Consider the following 18,604-nt stretch of genomic DNA (forward strand, 5'->3'; position numbering starts at 1 on the left):
TCTGGGGCTCCAAACCTAGGGCCTTGTAAGGGCCTTATCCACTGAGCCATCTCCCCAGCCCAACTGAGCTGAGGCTTAAAGATGAAAGCTTAACTGGGAGGGAATAACCAGAGAACTAACGAGGACTTCCAAAGAAAAAAGCCCAAAGATCGAAGCGCTTTCTCAGTGACCTTCACATTTGCTGAGTTACAGGCATGTACTACCACCCCTAGCTACTTTCCTGGTTCTCTAAAGATTTTACTCATGGGATTTTGGTCTTTGAAAGCAGCGTCTCTCTGTGAGGAGCACACAGGAGGCATGGAGTTCAGGACATTCTGGAGTGAAGGGTCTAATGTGGGATGCAGGTATCCAGCTGTGTGTCCTCTGCTGAGCATGGATTGTTTCCAGTCAAAGGTAAGGCTGTAGCAGACCTTTTCTAGTATTCCAAGAAGTTACTTCTTTAGAAGGTAAGCAGAGGCTCCAAAGCTACACAGAGAAACCCTGTCTGGAAAAACCACAACATAGGTAAAGCAGAGGCGGCCAGCAGCCAAGCCTGTTGATCCCCAGGACTCGTGTATGTGAAGGAGAGAACTGGTGTCCGGATAGTCCAATGACCTCCATACACACACCAGGGCATACTCAGACCAGCATTTTCGGTATTTTTTTGTTTTTCAAAACAGGGTTTCTCTGTGTAGTCCTGGCTGGCCTGGAACTCACTACAGACTAGGCTGGTTTTGAACTTAGAGATCTGCCTGCCTCTGCCTCCCAAGTGCTGGGATTAAAGGAGTGTGTTACCACTGCTCATTATGCCAGCATTTTAAAAAAGCGCACACCTCTAATCAAGGCACTCAGGACACAGGCAGGTAGATCTCTGTTGAGTTCAAGACTACCCCCTGGTCTGCAGTTTCAGCTCAGCCAGGGCTGGATAGTTGAAACTCTGCCTTTAAAAAAAGAAAAAAACTAAAGCAGTCCTAAACTGCCAACAAAACTAGTTGCTTTTAGGTTTTGGTTTAACTCATTGGAACTGTTTTTAAATAGTTTAGGCAACTCTTGCCCTTAAATCTCACAAGTGCCACAGAAATAACTCTTGATCATTCTCTAAGCTCAGTTCTGACACTTGACAAGCCCTCAAACAACGTGAATGAGACTTGAGGACTGTTTTCCTTAGTGGGTCTTTATTTATAAGGTAGGCTGAAGCAGCTGTTACAATGTAGAAGGGAGACACTTTACACACTGTTATTTATACAAGTTTAGAAGAAAAACTGCACAGGGAGAGGTCAACTCTCGGACAAACGAGCAACGAAAGCACAGTAAGTAGTTTACCTCTGGGAAGAAGGGTGCTTTCAGCCGTGACACGGCTTTTACAATATGCAAAAACACAAACAGAACTACCCGAGGTGTTTGTCACATTCTCTCTACATTGAATTTGGCAACAGTTTATATTAACTTTATTCAGATTATACTAACGTTTAAAAACTAAACAAGTGAAAAGCTGTACCAACGTACAGTTACATCCATTCCTTTCAAAGGTTTAAAATACCACTTGTATCTATTAGAATGACCTTGCAGCGATTTCTGCATCTGCAAAAACCATCTCAAGCATCATATGCACAATGCATCAGCTACTTTGAGTCATCAAGATTGGTGGGCTAAAACCACAGGCACTACTGTTTGCTTATAGTCTGTAAAAGGAGCTTGTTTTTCAAAGAAAAGAGCTTAAGTCATTTCTAATAATCATGCCTTTGCTTTAAAGCCATAACATAAAATGTCCTTTGAGCAATCACAGCAGGGTTAAATGTTAATATATAGAACAGTGAATGACTAGAGGAACGGTACTCTCACATCCAATGTGGTTATGTGTTAAAGTATAAGATTACGTCATTGGAGGCTAGAGCCAACAGAGATCTGCCGAGCACACTGGACCCACCAAGCTTCTTGTCCTAGAAAGTCAAGTGTGTACTGTCGGTCAGCTTCTGGACTGCTGAGGGCCTTGCCTTTTGACACAGCTGTCTTCAACAGGATCCCTTGAAATCTACAAATGTCTCTGTTGACTTTAGGGATGTAACAAATTTAACTTCCACTTAAAAAAGAAAAAAAGACAAATCCATTTTAAAAAAAAAAGAACAAACATTGCCTGAAAAGAGATCAGACTCCCAGCGACGTAAATAAATCCTTGCTCCGGTGTTCAGAAGCCAATCAATGCCCTTATTTAAGGAACAGAAGAAAAACAAGCCCCCTGATTGGTAAGCACATTGGCAAATTGCTAGACTCCAAGCTGGCTACCCTTGATAAATCTGTTTGAGTTTTTTTTTTTTTTCTTCAAAATATCTGGGCTTTTCAATGTACCCAGCCTGCTGGGCACAGTTAAGTAAAAGGCATTTTCTCTATCTAAGAATTCCCTGCTCTCGTTTTTAAATGTTCACGTTTTCTGAATTGCCTTACCCCGTTGGATGTATTTGGATTCAGTGGAAGTGAATGTAAGAGACGAGAAAGTAACAGGGGTCTATGTCTACCTGTGGCAGCAGCATGCGCGGGATTGGATGTGGGTGCTGTGTGCGGTCAAGAGGAATGCTGGGAGAAAGGAAGTCCTTAAGAACCCTACAGAAACAAACACTGCAATCTAGTATGGCTTATTCGGATGCGTTAACCATGAAGCTACTGGAAATTCAACCTACGAGGCTACTCTTAAATGTAACAGGATTGGCTAAGTTGACAGTGTGCCCCTCCCACAGCCCTCCCCCCAATCCCAACCATGTCCACCATGTCCAGGTTTTACTTCTCTGCATATTGCTCAACTGTTACTCCTGCATTTCTCATCCAGAACACAGCATATGAGAAGGAGGGTTTTACCCCTCGTCCATTAAAATAACTTGAGTTTGCTTCTAAACTAGACGGCTACAATGCATCTACAAAAGCCTGAGGGAGAAAAAGAAAAACTAAGAATGTAATCCTTTTGTGAAATTACTCCGAGGTTCCCAGTCCCAACCCACCCCCCTCCCCTTTATGCATTTAAAATTTTACAAAGACTTGTAAAAAAGTTAAATGGAATTTGGCACCTTCAGAAAAAATCAAAAGGGAAACTAAGATTAAAATATGCAGAAAGAAAACTGTCAATATTTACAAATTAAAAGGTCAAGATTATGTCAATTACATATGTTGCTTTTAATTCTTATCTAAAGATGAATACTTTCAAAAGAGCAGAATTCCGAATTGCCTACAAAATCCTTTGCTTGATTATAGACTGGAATGGATCAGACAAATTAGGTTTTATTAATGAAAGAGTTCATTCCCCACTGGCAGCATTTCCTGGGAACTACGAGAACCTAAGAGAAGCGAGGGGCTGAGCGATCATTGGTGGTGGTCTTCTTCAGTTTCACACCCCTCCGGATGGCGTTCAGCATGTCTTCTCCCTGAGGACTTTCTCTTGGGCTCAGGTCTGCGGGGTCACTGTCTGGAATCGGGCCTGGGGAGACAGTGGCACTTGGGGGATCCCTTTCCTGGTCTTCAGCCTCACTCTCTGGAATCGCCTGTCTGTGCTCCTCGGGTATACAGGGCTTTGGGCCTGGAAGTGGAGGGTTGACAGAGGCTTGGCCACTCCACAAGGAAGAGGGTATGTTGGGGACACCCTGGGGTCCCTCCCCCACAGAGGGAGACTCAGGGCTGTGCTCACCCCGCTCCTCTGGCCCATCGGGAGGGGATGGCAAAACCCCCGGGAGGTCTGGGACAGTTGGGGTCTTGACAGGGATCACTGGTGTCTTGATGGGGATAGGACCAGCTCCCATGGTCCCCCGACGGACAGAAGGCTTGGTGGAAGGGGTCCGTCGAATGGTCGCAACCCCTGGTGTGACCATGGCAGGTCCAAGAGTGGTAGGAAGGCCAGCAGTTGAGGCTGGACGCTTGGCTTGGAACATCCGCCTGTAAGACTGGCTGATGTCACTATTCCTTGGAATGGTAGAGGACTTGTCAAACTCCTGCTGCTCTGCCTCCTGGTCACCGCTTACAGAGAAATAGTCATAATCTGAAACTGAGGATAGGATTTGATTAGACTAGGTCCAGGACGATAACTCTTCTTTTCCCATGCCATGGTGGGAATACAGGAATCACATTAGGCAGAGTACACATGGCCTCCCCATCCCCTGCCCAGATGCTGAAACGTCTTCTGCCTCAGTACTGATTTCAGTACTGAGTACTTCAGTACAGGAGCCCTTTGTACTAATGTACCCCGGGCACCCACAACAGAGAACTGTGAGATGGGGGAAGGACCTAAGACCGCTGGGCTGTAACAAAGCTGCCACCAACCACCTCTGGGAGGAATAAGAGGATGAAAGGAGATAAATTTGCCCAATCCTCTGGTCTAGAATTAGACACAAGAAAATTCACACAGACCAGCACTGGCCTTACCATCTCCCTGACGACAACTCACTGCTCAAGTGAAGGCTAGAGAAGAAAGGAGCTCCTGAAAACTAACTACCGAGGCTTGTGTGCTCACACCTGCTTTAAATGGCACTGTGCATTATCTCAGGCCACCGGGGGAGGGGATGCTCACAGTAAACGTCGCATGACCAAGTTTCTGAAGAGTACATCGACCAAAATTTGCAGCTTGAGGACAGATAATTCCTTGTGGGGGGTAAGGTCTGGGAGCTACTGTTGTAGAGAGCTTAGCGGAACTCCCAGTCTCTACCCTCTGGATACCAGTAACATCCCGGCAGTTCTGACTACTAAAGCTATGTCCAGACTTTGCTCAATGTCCCTGGGGTTGTGGGGGGACGGGGACCGGACGCCTTTACTTGAGATTCACTGGCTCGGACTCATGACTCAATTCCTGGACTCATGAATTGCAAGTAAGTTGTAAAGTGCCTTTTGGCCGCCCATCACTGAGTGATTCTAGCTGTCAGATGTCTGTTTTGCTTGCCTTGTGCATGTGGTGCTTTGAGGGAGAGAGGCAGGGTAGATAGGGGCTGTGACTGACGAGGTCAAGAACTTAGGTGCTAGACTCCATCTCTTACATGGGAGCTGTGTGGGTCTGGTCAAGTTACTGAGCCTCGGCGTCTACATTTGTAAAACAGGGAGAAAGCATCTCTCCTGTGCATGACTGTGAAGATTAAATGAAAAAGTTGTGTTACGCACAGAGCGCAAAAGCAACATGAAGCTGTTATTGTCTCGTTTCAGGCAGGGGGACGGTGAAAAGTGAGCAAAGTTTTCCATGTTTGACACAGCAGCTAGCTACCTGTCAACGACAGCTCACTGCCCCAAAGCACCCTCAGATGACAGTAATTCCAAAGCCCATCTGTAGCCAGGGGTTACGCTGCGTACAACAGCCACCAGCTGGCTGCCTCCTCACCTGGAACCGCCCGGAAAGCCGGACAGCAAGCTGGGCGCCTCGTACCTTGGGAGGGGATGGTGTCCTCGGAACAGCACGGGGTGGTGGTCTGAGTGCTGTAGCCGCTGGAGCACTGCAGTGAGTCTCGGCTACTCCTCTGCGTGTCCAGCTGGAGGCCCCGTGACAGGGCAAGTGCCAGTTCCTCACAGGCCTCCATCTCCTCACCAGGCTGCAGGACAGAGGACAGAAAGACACAAGCCACCAGGGACATGAAAACTCGGAGACCAGAGCCACCACACACACACACACACACACACACCGCTTTAGGTGGGACCCCAGATCACTCCTCTGAGCACCACATCGGTAGACTCAGGTGGATGCTTACACCCGTATAGTTCTCATTCAGGAACTAGGGAGCTCTACATGTCTTACGGGAACACAAGGATTCTCCGGAAGAAGAATGGACCCCTACTCCTCCAGCTGCTAGGCCACCTGGGCCCCAAGTGCTGACAGTGGTCCCAGTCTTGGCCCAACCATGTGAACCCAACGCGATATAAAGAACAGGTGTATCACCCTGGTGGCGGCTGACATGGTCATGCTCCTTGGTCTCTGGCCCTCTTCAGCAGCTGCAGGCGGACCTCCTGTAGCAGGGGGCCCTCCCCCATTGGAGTCTGGCTCACGTTTCTCTTTGCGGCGCTGGAGGGTGTTCACCAGTGGCTGGTCGTAAGGTCCTGGCTTTGCCCAGTCCTGAGTAGAACAGTGTGGTCAGGAGCCATGGCCTCCAACCCAGATGGAGGCTGCAGCCACCTATTCACAGTCGCCCACACCAGGCAGCTCTAGCAGAGGCTAGCCCCTTAGCTCTCCTGCCTGCCCAAACTCAATGAGGGTCCCTAGGTACCTCCCTTCCCCTCATCCCTGCCCAATGATTAAAAACTCTCAACAATCCGGCAGGCAGGAGCCACGTGAGAAGGGGTTGTTAAAACCAAAGCATCATCCATCCCAAGGAGACTGGTCTGCCCTTCTGCCTAAAGGAACCACTGTCCGAGAGCAAGTGAATGACGTGGCCAAGGCCACGTGGCCACCAGAGGGCACTAGCGAACCACCAGCCGCTCCACAGCTGCACCCTCCACTTCTGGGGAGCTGGGCCTCTGACAGGGATCTAAGATCTGCAGCAGGTTTTGAGGACTCTATGAGCAATGAAGTCGCTCGCAATCTGCTCAAAATGCTCCTGGAGCCTCAACTGCCCTGGCGGAAATCACTTAAAAAGCTTGGTTTTCATACTGATGCAAACGTGTTTCAACATAAGCCAATCAAAACCGAAGTCTTCCCATGCTACTGAACTACAGCATAATGATCGAAAGCACACTCCCGGCTGCAGTTCTGCTCTACAGCAACGTTGTCATCAGGGGGCCGGGTGGGCATATGGCCAGGGAGAACAGCATAGGCTCTGATGAAACGCACTATGTAGGTGGCCCAGGAGGGAATGAAGCCAGCAGGCTCCACCCTGATGCAGAGCCTGGGCTTCACACTTGGGCAGTGCCTTTAAAGTCCCCTAAAGGAAGACCGGGGGCTCTGTTCCATGTGGACAGCATCTCCAGTTGTTTCTGTTGCCCCACCCACCCCAGGGGGCTTCCTGAGGAAGAAGGGGTGTGGGGAAGAAGGCAGAGTGTGAAGGAAAGGGGAGGGGCGAGTGGAGAGGAGGATGGCAGAACAGAAGAAGGGGGGGAGGGAGGGAAGGAAGGGGGAGGGGGGGGTAGGGTGGGGGAGGGAGGGGAGACACAAACCTTCCAGCTAGGGATCTGAGATGACGGGAACATGCCGGGCCCAATGGTGTAATAATGAGCGTAGTCAGGAAGGTGGACAGAGGTGACCCGAGGGAGCAGGCGGGAGGCAGGCAGGCAATAAGGGAAAGGGCCTGCACCCACGGGCCCCGCATGGGACTCACTTGATAAACTATAGTGAGAAAACCCGTTAGACAACTGGAAACAAACAAAAGGGGAGGAGAAAAGGAAAAAAAATTAATATAACAGGATGAGTGCAGAGACACAAGATGGCATCGACACTGAGGGCCGGCGGGGGGGGCGGGGAACCTGATATTTACAAATAAAACCGACATCGGTGCTCCTCTGCCTGAGGATGATGCATGGTGCAGGAAGAGAGCCAGGGTGCAAAGAATGCGTTGACTTAGCGCCCAGCAAGTACTCAGGTCAAGGGGCTATCTGAGCTGGGTTTTTAGATAGTTTAGAAATGCACCACTATCCTTAATTTGCAATGTTCGTGGTATTTTAATTTTTTTTTAAACTCGTGAAGCATAATTTCACCGTGTCAGGGATTGACTCATTTCATTATGCGAATAGTTGGAGGTGTTTTCAAATGAATCTGTTCATTCTAGGTTTCCCAATCATCATCACACTGCTCAGGAGCAGATTCCAGTGTCAAGGTCAGGGGTCAGGGAGACGCGAACAGAAAGGCGGGAAAGCACACGGCCTCCAACACAGTGGGATGTCACATCCAACAGTTTCGTGGGATGGTCGGGAAGGAAGGAGGAGAACGGATGAACACAAACACCTACTCCGGGAAGAAGCCTTCACATCTCCAAATTCCCCATAGCCCTTTCCTCTCCCTCACTAACCACACGGCTGGGCAGCCAGGGAGCCCTCCACCTGCTCAGGCTCTATCCCCACAGAGGGCCCAGCTTTTGAGCAGATCCTGAGTTTCCAGGTTCCTACAGCTGTGATGGCGTGTGTGTGTGTGCAGCAGCAGGCAGGGGGTGGGTCGGGAAGAACAGCCCACCACGGCTGCGACCCTGGCCAGTCACCTTCTCGGTGGACACCCAGGCGCCCATGGTGGAGCCTGAGCTGACTGAGGTGGGGGAGCTGCACTCGCTCACTGACTGGCAGGTCTCCGATGCTTCTGAGGAGGCCGAGCTGGATGAGTTCTGCAGCAGGGAGGAGCCACACGAGGGGGCCGACAAACCAAACCACGGGCCACCAGAAATCATAATTCAAATAAAGGGAGGACAGACAGGGTGGGAGGGGCACGGACAGAGAGGCAGAAAGACAGACACACAGAAGAGGGAGGGATGAGAGAAGCAGAGGGTTAAGTTAAGGCTTATTTTTCACCCACACAGGTTTTAAGAAAGCCCTGGAAAAGCAAGGTGAGATCCAGCCAAGCTCTGGCCCTGCCGACTGTGGGGGCCTGCGGACATCACCCGGCACACGGCTCAACACACTGGACCTCCCAGCAAGGCTATGTGCTCTGGGGCGTGTGGTACTATACCACACGCTCAGGTCCCCCGGGAGGACCCTGCAGGTGCACAAGTGTTGTCCACTACACAAAACCGGCAGGCTGTGGCTGGATGGTGACACTAACGGCTCTAATTCCTACCTTCTTATGGGGCCCAACCCAGCTTCTGTTCCATATGGCGGGACCTCCAGTCTTAAAGACACATTTGAGGCACTCTGGCTGGGGAGTGACTGGAGTAGGGAAGCCCCTGTGGTCAGTCTGTGTTTCCAGTGGCCAGAGGCACTGCAGGTGGGAGCCTCTGGAGAGGACCAGAGGACCCGGGTGGGGAAATGCCCCCCAGTGCGGATGGCACCAAGTCCACGTGCCTGCCGGTCTCCTGCCCCTAGCCTGGCTTTCTGACGCTCTGCAGTCATAGGGACTCTGCCTTTTCGGTCACCGACACGCCTCGTTTTTGTAGCCTGGTGTGGGGGTCTGAATGAGAACTGGTCCCATAGGTTCCTATGTTTGAAAAGTTGGTCTCCAGTTGGTGAAACTGTTTGGGAAGGATTAGGAGGTGTGCCCTTGCCAGAGGAGGTGTGTCACTGGGGACAGGCTTTGTGGTTTCAAAAGCCCATACCAGCGAAGTTCCTCACTGTTACCCACAACCTCTAGCTTAACCCCACTTTGACTAAGCCGGGCCCTTCAGCACTGTGATTTGCTCCCAGAAGTGTGCCTGGGTCAATTGTCAAGGAGCCCCGATTCATGTTTCTATCCTCTCCACCCACCTCAAAAGGATGCCTGTAAAGGGACAGAGGCTTAGCTCCCCATCCCGCAAGGTCAAAGGACCAAATACATACTCAGTAACTTCATGTCTGGTTTGCAACCCAGGACCAGAAATGTAAAGGTTTGGATTAATGCTTTGTCTCTACGATTTCCCAGCTGTGGAACTGTGGACTTCAAGCTCTGGGTCCCAATGTTTTTCACCTTGAGAAGGGGATCAACAGGATCTAACTACACCACAGGGGAGGTGGAACCCTCTGGCTGCTGTGATTCAGCAGAGGTCTTACAAGGTCCTCTTTATTGTATGATTACAAACAGCTGTGTTGTCTGAAAAAGACTAATTCTGCTTTTAATTCTGCAACACCCTGTGGCTTATTATAAACTCCCTAAGGCTGGGGGGTGTAAGACAACAGTCGATCGTTTGCCTGGCCTACTGTGTGTGTGTGTGTGTGTGTGTGTGTGTGTGTGTGTGTGTGTGTGTGTGTGTGTGTGTCTCCGTCCACCATGAGTTCCTCATCGAGCACCAACAAAACATAGAGAAAACCTATTGACATTTGTGAGGCCAGCCGGAGGCTAACGGTGGGTGTCTTCCTCTACTGCTACCCACCCTGCTTTTTTGAGACAGTCCCTCACCAAACCAAGAAACTGACTGGCTCCATTAACTGGCTAGCAAGCCCCCAGGGTCCACCTGTCTCCACCTTCCCAGTGTGGACTAAGGTTACAGGCATGTACCACTTCATCTGACTTATCTAAATGGGTGCTGAAGATCCAAATTCGAGTCTTTGTGCTTGACCGGCAGATTCTCTACTGACGGATCCGGCTCCCTAGCCCCAGAAACTCTTCTCCTGGGTACCAGCCAGGCAGGTACAGGCTCTCAGATTTCAGAAACCCCCAATTTATTGCCTTGTTTCCCCCAACGTTACTGGGGGGGGGGGGCGGGGGCAGAAACCATGCTTGGACCACCAAGAGAAATATGAAAAGGTTGCAAGGCTTTGCTTTCTCGGGAAGGGTTATGGGGTACAATAGTATGTTAATTTCCAACCCATTAGAAACACACACAGCTACATACTGCACACTGACTGGCCTCCAATAGTATGTTAATTTCCAATCCATTAGAAACACACACAGCTACATACTGCACACTGACTGGCCTCCAACAGTATGTTAATTTCCAACCCATTAGAAACACACACAGCTATATAGTGCACACTGACTGGCCTCCAAGCAGGCAAAGACTCTGCCCTGCTGACCACAGGCACTCAGCTTGGGAGCACAGCAGGAATGGGTTAGTGAGGCACACAACAGGAGTGAATGGAGGTCCGGGGGCCAAGCCAAAGCACCCCAGCTGAGACAGGCACACTGAAAGTCAATGTAGTCCTCGGCCCTGAGCCTTTCTGTGAGAAACTGTGTCTCTAAAGGGGAAAGAGAGGGGAGGAGGCTACCATACCTCAGATGGCTAAATCATGCTGAAGAGCTCTGCATTACAGGTTCTGCACTTGCTAACCTTGGCTGAGCAACAAGGTTCTCTGACCCAGCCCCCGACCCCTGCCAGCAGGTGGCGCTACGGGACCCAGTAAGTGGTGGCGCCAATCATGTCCTGGCATTGTGTACACTGTGCTAATTAATGAGTACTGAGCCGGAGGTGACAAACTGGCCCTAAGAAACAGGCACCCCGAGGGATACATACACAATAACACACATGAGGGGCACCCCATGCCTGGTCCAGTCCCTGCCTGCTGTGGTGGGTACTATCCAAACTAAAACAGATGTAGAGATCACATAGCCTTCCTTCTCCCGGGGTCCAAGTGCCAAGAGAACTGTCCACAGGGGCTCTAACCACCATTCCCATTGGCAACACAATTGGTGGTGGGGGACTCAAGAGTGCTAGGGAATCCCTACACAATGACAGGGTCTCTGCCATTGGGGAGATGCTGTGCAGAGGGTGTCCCCATTGCGATCACAACATCATACCAACTGGGCACTCACAGGGATGCAAGAGAACGTCCACTCTCGTTGGGGCTGTCTGCTTACATGCAACAGCTTGCCAAACCATCATGGCATTTTAACTACTATGGGATGTTGAGCCCGACTTAAGAGCATCTCTCCCTTTGGGAAATCTCTTAAAAGACAAGGATTCGGCTCCAACCCACCAACAGTGGCCACGGCACCCGGTGTGCCTGTTGCTCTTCGGGTCAAGGGCATCCTTACCTGGTTGGCAGCTTCCGGTGGCATGGGGGACGGTGACTTGGACTGGAAGGCGTCCTGGGATATGAACCCTGAGTCGTGGGAGGACACGCTCGACAGCCTCACGGGTGCCTGCTGGGCCAGGTTGGAGCTGCGGTAGCGGTAATGCGAGCTGGGGGAATGGGAATGCGAACCGCTGGACCGGGAGTCGCTGCTGTTGACGCTGTTCAGGCTGCTGTAAGGGACAAGCGGAGGGGGCAGGGCATGGAGGAGAGCGGGAAGCGATGAGGAGGGAAATGGTCAGCAAGGGGCAGAGCGGAGAGAAGCACAGAGAACACCATCCGCCTCCTACCCTGGAGAAGCAGTACAAACCCCAGGACGTGCTGTCAAAGACCAAATCGGGCAGGTACATGAAAGGCTTTTTTAGGTGAACAGTAAGAGGGCTAGGTCTCAGGTCTCTAAGGGTATGATGTGACAGTCTTAGTGTACAAGCCTGTAGCTGGAAAAAAAAAAAAAAAAGCCAACGAGGCCCAACTCCACCATACCGCTTAACAACAAAGCTGGGGTACGAACACTTGTGAGATAAAGAAAGACGTGGGGGTGATCTCATCTGCCTGTGGTAACCATGACCCTGGAGCAGAACCTACTGAGTCCATAACATGTGACATGGTCTCACATCCTGGGATGGACCACCTGGATAGATGACCAGAGACCACACACAGCTAAACCGCACTGGCCGACACCCTAAGCTGATTCCATCTAAGGTGGATTCCATCCACCCTGCCAAAGCACATCAGCAAATCAACTTGGTATGACCGAGTGCAAGCATTTTAGTTTATTTTATTAACAGAGCTGGTGAGTTGACTACTGGCTGGACTCCTTCAGGGGTGTTTCTCTGTTGAACTATCTGTGGGCTGGGTGTCACGGCATAGGAAGCTTTCCGTGAGGAGAGCCGATCAACGCCAAGCGGCTCACATCTAAGGTGAACCAGTGAGGAGGAAAGAGAACAATGGCTCGCACCCTTGAGGTGCTCTGCCTGCATTCCGTTCCCTAGTAAGAACGTCCATGCTCCTATGAAAACCAGAAACGCTGCTGAGAGTCCCGGGTTCCAGGCAAGTGGAGCTAAAATGTGAAGGGTGGTTACAGAGACACCTGGGGTATAAGCGGCCAATCAAGCCTTGGGGAAGTCTCGGGGTTTGCAAACTTGTGGTTTCTGATTTGGAACTGAGGCATTAGGGGAACACAGATACAATGCGGCTGTCCTATGCTAGGGTGACTTGCAATGGATGACCTGTCAGACACAGGGGAGCGTGACTGACTCTAGTCAGCTCCTGTCAGTCAACTGAATAAGGCTACGCAGAGGGGAAGGCCGTGTACAGCTCATTCTACACTAATGAGACGAACCTCGCTGAGCTACTGAAAGAAAAAAAACCACTGTCCTGTCTCACACTAACACAGAGCCTGTGAAAGGTGACAGGAAAGCAAGCAAGCATCATCTTTGGGGAAGACATCAGGATACAGCCTCTTGACCAGAACTGCCTGCCACATACACCAGACAAGCTCCAGGGTGAAATGACACACAGCAGAGTACTGGGCGACATCTCACAACAAACCAAGCAGCTAGATCCCTGCTCCTTCCTCTTCGGGCTACCTCACATCCCTTTGGCTTTGCAAAGTCAAGTCAAATGGTTGGCAGCAGGTGCAGTACTGCACCCAGGCAGGAAGTGATGGCTGAGGACGCTTCTACCGTTTAAGAACAAAATAAACATTTCCCAAGGGGACCAAGAGCGGCTGCCTCATGAAACTATGCAATGGTCCCCAGGACTATTCCAAATGATTCTGTATTTCCATGAGTGACGGTGAGACTTGGCATTGGGTGGGGGTGGGGGTGGGGCGCAGGGAACAACACCGAACAAAAACTGCACGGATTTAAGACTGCAGAAACGTGGGTGAAACATGGCCAGAAGCCACTGTGGCTTTTGTCTCAGCTCTCGCTGGGCTAACTTCTCACAAAAAGAAAAAAATCAACTTTGGGCTTGCTAACAGAACACTTGGGGGAGGTGGGGAACAGATGACAGACTAAAAAATGAGAACATTCTTCACCTTACTACACCCTGTTCCAAATGGGCCCCCTTTGGAGAAAAAGCCTGGCTCTTGGTCCTATTCACCAAGATGTCTTGGAAAGCATGGGGAGACCCGGGGCTCCACTCACCTGCAGACACTTGACTTTCTGGACATGGTTGTGCTGGGTGAAGAGGGTGGCGTCTGATACGACCAACTGTAATCAGAACCTTTCAAGTCCAAAATCACCTGAAGGGACAGAGTAGCTGGGTGAGGGACAGGAGTAGGGGTGCATCCACACATCTCCGCACGCACGGTGAAGTGAAAATGCCCCCCTCACGGGGGTAGAATTAAAGGAGAAAATGCATGTTTTAACTGAAGAGCCATGCTCCCTCTCCTACAACGTCGCAGTCCTTCTGAGACAAGCAAAAAAGAGTTAACAGGGAGGAGGAGGAGGAGTTAGAAGAGGAAAACCGTGAAACACCAGGAGAAAAAAGATAATTACGGCAATGGGCTAACAACTCTTTCTAAAAGCTATTTTTACCACAGGCTAAAATCGGCAGCATTTTCATCCTGCAGCTCCATTAAGACAATGACGGTTTAGGGGCCGGCGGACCGCAGTGCAACCACTTGATGATGTTCAATAATCACTTGTCCCTCTTTGGCCAGGGCTAGAACAACCTCGCAGAACCAAGAGGAAGCCAATCCTATCACAATTATTTCTGGGTGTCTCCCTTGCGACAAAGAGCTATTGAGTGTCTTGCTCACTTTAAGAGGTCCTCCACTAATGTCTACTCACTGAGTCAACGCATACTCTACTTTAATAGAAAAATCTCATAGACAGAGGACCAAAAGGCTTCCACATGTGTCTTTCTGAGCCGACTGTCCAAGCAGACACCTGCATGCCCAGGGCTCAAACCAGCCTGCGATTCATCTTTTGTTCCCCCAACATGTCTCTTCCCACTTGACACAGTATTAACGCCACACACATCAAAGGACTAATGCATTTTAAAATATGTCATCTTGTCCCCAGATGGGAAAGGTTCCCATGAATGACTTGATTAGCTCCAGAGAGAACTACAAATCATGACAACAGAATCACTTGATGTCAGGTTCCTAGGACAGTTCATGCCTGCAGAGTGGATGAGCATACGATCTGGCCATCAATTACCTGACTCAAATCTCAGTCTCATCACTTATTAGAGTGGAGGCCTGGGTTAAGTGCCGCCTTCTCTCAGGCCCTGAGCATCTTTCCCTACAAAATAGGTGTAGTAGTGAAGATGAACCTTAGTGTCACACAGATGAACCTCAGTGGCTCACACAAGGGATGTAAACACAGCAAAACCCCCGGCCAAGAGCCTTCAATTCCATCTCTCTGATTTGTCCCCGACCGCCTGGTTCACAGTTCCTACCTGTTCGCTGGAGGAGGGCAGTTTGTGAGGGTCCATGGTCAGGCTCTTCAGGTCCTCCGAGATGGTCTGAAGGTGGGTAATTTCCCCCAACATGGAGATCTCTTCCTCCTAGAGGGAGGCAATTTTGTGCACGTCATCGTATGGGCTCCCTCATCGTCTTACTCCAAGCACTTTTGTGTGAGTCACTGCATGACCTTCAACCTTTCATGAAAGGCATCTGAGATAGGAATCTAAGCTGAAGGTGACGTGTACAGCTTCTTTTTGGAAAGAGAAAAGGAAAAGGCAGTCTGAGTGACCTGTGTGCTGGGGACAGTGGAGGGACGCAGAGCATCCTCACACTTCCAGGTCTATTGAGTTGGATGGTCTGTCCATGTGTTTCCAGGGGCTCCTTCCATGGGCTTAGGTAGCCCTTGATGACTGACATGCTTTAGGGACATCTGGGTCCAGGTCTTCATGACAGTACAAGTGTTAAACAGCACTACCTGTCCCCCTTCCTTGTCCCCTGCCCCATCTCAGTAAATAACAGGCAAATGGGAATGAAGCAAGGTCTGCAACCATTTCAGTCACCTTCCCAAGTGCCAGCAGAAACTGTGGGCCCAGTACAGATCAGGGGACACCTCAAATCTGAGCATTCTGCTAGGGTGGACAGAGGCGCACCGGCGCCTTCAGGCAGCCCCAAGATGGGCTCCTGAAAACTCAGTGGCAGCAGCCACATGGTCTACATGATTTAAAGTGAGAACTCACTGGTGGTGGTGGCGGCACACGCCTTCAATCCCAGCACTCAGGAGGCAGAGGCAGGAAGAGCTCTGTGAGTTCGAGGCCAGCCTGGTCTACAGAGTAAATTCTAGGACGCCAGGGCTACACAGAAAAACCCTGTCTCAAAAAAAAAAAAAAAAACCCGAGAGAGAGAAGCAGATCAACTGAGGTGCTTCCTGGTGCTTGAGGCAGATGCATGGGCCCCAGGCTCAGAGTTTTGGATACGAGTCTAGAGTGGGCCACAGAATTTTCCTATCTAGTTGACAGGTGCTGCTGCTGACCTGGAACTCCACCTTAAGAATCTTTAAATGGGCCTTCTTTTTCGTTTTTGTGAGATGGGGGAGAGGCAGGAAGGAGTGTTAAGTAGGACCAAGGCTGGCTCCGTAGCTCTAGGCTCGCTCCGTAGCTCTAGGTAGCATAGAACTTACTCTATAACCCAGACTTATCTGAAATTCACAGGCTCCTTTGTATCAGCCTCCCAAGTGCTGCGATCACAGGCTCATGCCACCATGCCCAGATATGTCAGACCTCAACTCAGTAGAGGTAGGACATGTGTTGCTAAGAACTGTGCCCGAGGAGTTCTTAGCAACATGGACATCAGCACCTGGATGAGAATCTCCGGTGTGAGGATGTGACTCCACCACTGTGATCCCTGACAGCAGTAGGTGGTCAATGACGTGCTGGTAGATGCATAAACCAAGCAGGAAAGGCCCTCCACATGACACAGTGCAAGCCTTCTCGAGGTTTCCATCAACTTACAATCACTGGCCGCAGCATAGAGATGAAAGCACAGAACCGGCCACGCTCTTCGATCAGCGCTTTGCGCACGGCCTGCTTCTCTGTTTCTTCCAAGAGCAGATACTTATCGTTGACGTCCTGGAGAGCGCTGTCCAACTGAGGCTGGATGTCACCTCTCCCTGGGAACAAAACAAAGCCACAAGGTCAGCTCGCTGAAACGCCAGCTGCTAGGGGGAAAAAAAATCCCTTCTCTGAAGTCCTTATAGAGGTGAAGGCACCCCTCTTCCAGGACTTAAAAACATTACTTGTTCATGGCTCCCAAAAGACTGAAAATGGTTGGTTTTCTAGGAGCATCTCCTTCCAATTTCTAACGTTTGCAGGGCATGTTTATCTGGCTTATCTGTGACGAGCAAGGAGCATCTCCTGGGATGGCTTCCTGGCTTCCATCTCTGCCTTGTGCAACCCCGCAGAGCTCAGTGCCAGCAAACCCTCGGGAACCACAGCAACAGCATTCTTTTCTTTAGAGCCCCTGAAAGAGGCTAGGGATGGGAGCTAGGTGAGAGGCTAGGAGTGTTTCCAAAAACGGACACAAGCGGGCTCTGTCAGGTCCACCCCAATCAAAAAGCCTGTTTGGGCAGAAGTTTCAGTCCCTAAAGACAAAGGTAGGTTCTTCAGCTCCTGGCCCTGGGGCCGAGGAATCCTTGGCAGCTTGTCTAACTCCCTAGTCTAAAGCTCCAATGTCTTTCCGGCAGAAGGAGCCTGGCAGCCAGACTTCTACAGTTGGGTCTTCGCTGGTGACAACATGAAGCGAAGCTCCACCGAGCAGAGCCTGTTTATTTACTTATCTGGCCACACCACCAGACCCTAGTTATCCTGACCACCTTTGACAGTTTCAGACAGCGCATTAAGCGATTAAACAACTCTGGAAACCAGAATAGCTGTCTGTGTAAATGAAGTTTTACTAGAACACATCCACATCCACTCATTTACATGCTGTCTGCAACTTCTCTAGCTGCCCATGTGGCCCAGAGACCAAAAATACTTGGCCTTTCGCGGAAGTCGCCTGCTGCACTAGACAGTATTAGGTAAAGACAGTATTAAGTCCAGAGGAGCAACCACTGTACCTCTGCCCTGTTGATGGGGACACCAGGGTCACACGCAAGAAACCAGCTCTCACGCTTCCATGCTGGACTTTCGGCAAACGAGCTTTACCCACACCCAAGCCAGAGAAAGAATTTCTAAACTCCTACAGGGCAAAGTTCTAGCCTTTCCCTGATATCCCTCAGGATAGCTGCATGTGTACACAGCAAGTGCTCCATAAGTATTTGTCTCATAATTTTAAACACAGACAGAACGGGAAGAGGCTTTAGGGGTTCTCCTAACTGCTTGAGTTGAAGAGGAGGCCAAAGCTTAGAAGTCAAAGGATTCATCGGGGACAGAGCCTACCCAGTCTATCCTCTCTGTCCACTGTCTCAGGTTGAATGACAAGTTCATCGGCCACGTAGGCGACCGCTGGACCAATTACCAACCTGCCCCCTTACGAGCAACACGTAAAACAGTACATGGGATGCATCATCTGATTCAAAGACAAAGTCAAAGAGGAATGCCCCGGCTACAGGGTGAGAAAGTTTAATTAGGACCAACAAGCTCAACAGAACTTAGTAAAACTCTAGATGTTATAAAAGTCCTAGAGAAAAGTAGCGACATTTTAGTAAGGAGGAGCCATTTGTACAGAAGTCCTAAATTAGTGCATAATGGGAAAATCATATGCAATCAAAGTCCACCCTTAAAAACGCTTTGGATGGGTTTAGTAAGCTCAGTACACACAATTTTGTACATAAATGACCCTCACTAGCTCAAGAAAGTACATAAGGCGTCTACAACACACAGTATCTAAGGACCTTAAGTGGCTATTATCCAACAGTTACCATGTGTATGAAACCTGCTTTGTGGAAAATTTCCAACATTCTTGAGGACCCATTCACCTAGCCTTCCACTTAGTCACTCCCTATCCCTCCAGATAATCCTCTACCACATCTTTAATTTCTTCATCCAGCACAATGGGGAACAGCCTCACATACGACCCGGTCACCTGCACTTACTGGTTTTGAGTGTACTTAGCAGACAGACAACAGTGAAGCCATGCTCC

The 18,604-nt window shown here is 50.0% G+C and overlaps 1 protein-coding gene across 9 annotated transcripts in view; it reads right to left on the reverse strand.

The window, feature by feature from the left end:
- Positions 1–1,132: 1,132 nt before the first annotated feature.
- The window catches only part of Mtss1 (MTSS I-BAR domain containing 1), a 149,701-nt gene continuing 132,229 nt past the window's right edge, over positions 1,133–18,604 (reverse strand). Inside the window, exons 7-16 of one of the 9 annotated variants that reach the window (XM_052747865.1) lie at positions 16,477–16,634; positions 14,962–15,069; positions 13,701–13,798; positions 11,513–11,723; positions 8,118–8,237; positions 7,084–7,278; positions 5,873–6,046; positions 5,321–5,528; positions 3,650–4,003; positions 1,133–3,541 (exon numbers count right to left, since the gene is read on the reverse strand). In XM_052747865.1, coding sequence (XP_052603825.1) covers positions 3,303–3,541; positions 3,650–4,003; positions 5,321–5,528; positions 5,873–6,046; positions 7,084–7,278; positions 8,118–8,237; positions 11,513–11,723; positions 13,701–13,798; positions 14,962–15,069; positions 16,477–16,634 — 1,865 coding nt within the window. In that variant the 3' untranslated portion in view covers positions 1,133–3,302. Of the gene's footprint in view, positions 4,004–5,320; positions 5,529–5,872; positions 6,047–7,083; positions 7,279–8,117; positions 8,238–11,512; positions 11,724–13,700; positions 13,799–14,961; positions 15,070–16,476; positions 16,635–18,604 lie in introns of all 9 variants that reach the window. The other 8 variants (XM_052747863.1, XM_052747864.1, XM_052747866.1 and 5 more) reach the window with 8 other exon arrangements.

The sequence above is a fragment of the Peromyscus californicus genome, unplaced genomic scaffold (assembly GCF_007827085.1).
Source record: "Peromyscus californicus insignis strain IS unplaced genomic scaffold, ASM782708v3 Scaffold_20__1_contigs__length_68692818, whole genome shotgun sequence".
In the NCBI taxonomy this organism is placed as follows: domain Eukaryota; kingdom Metazoa; phylum Chordata; class Mammalia; order Rodentia; family Cricetidae; genus Peromyscus; species Peromyscus californicus.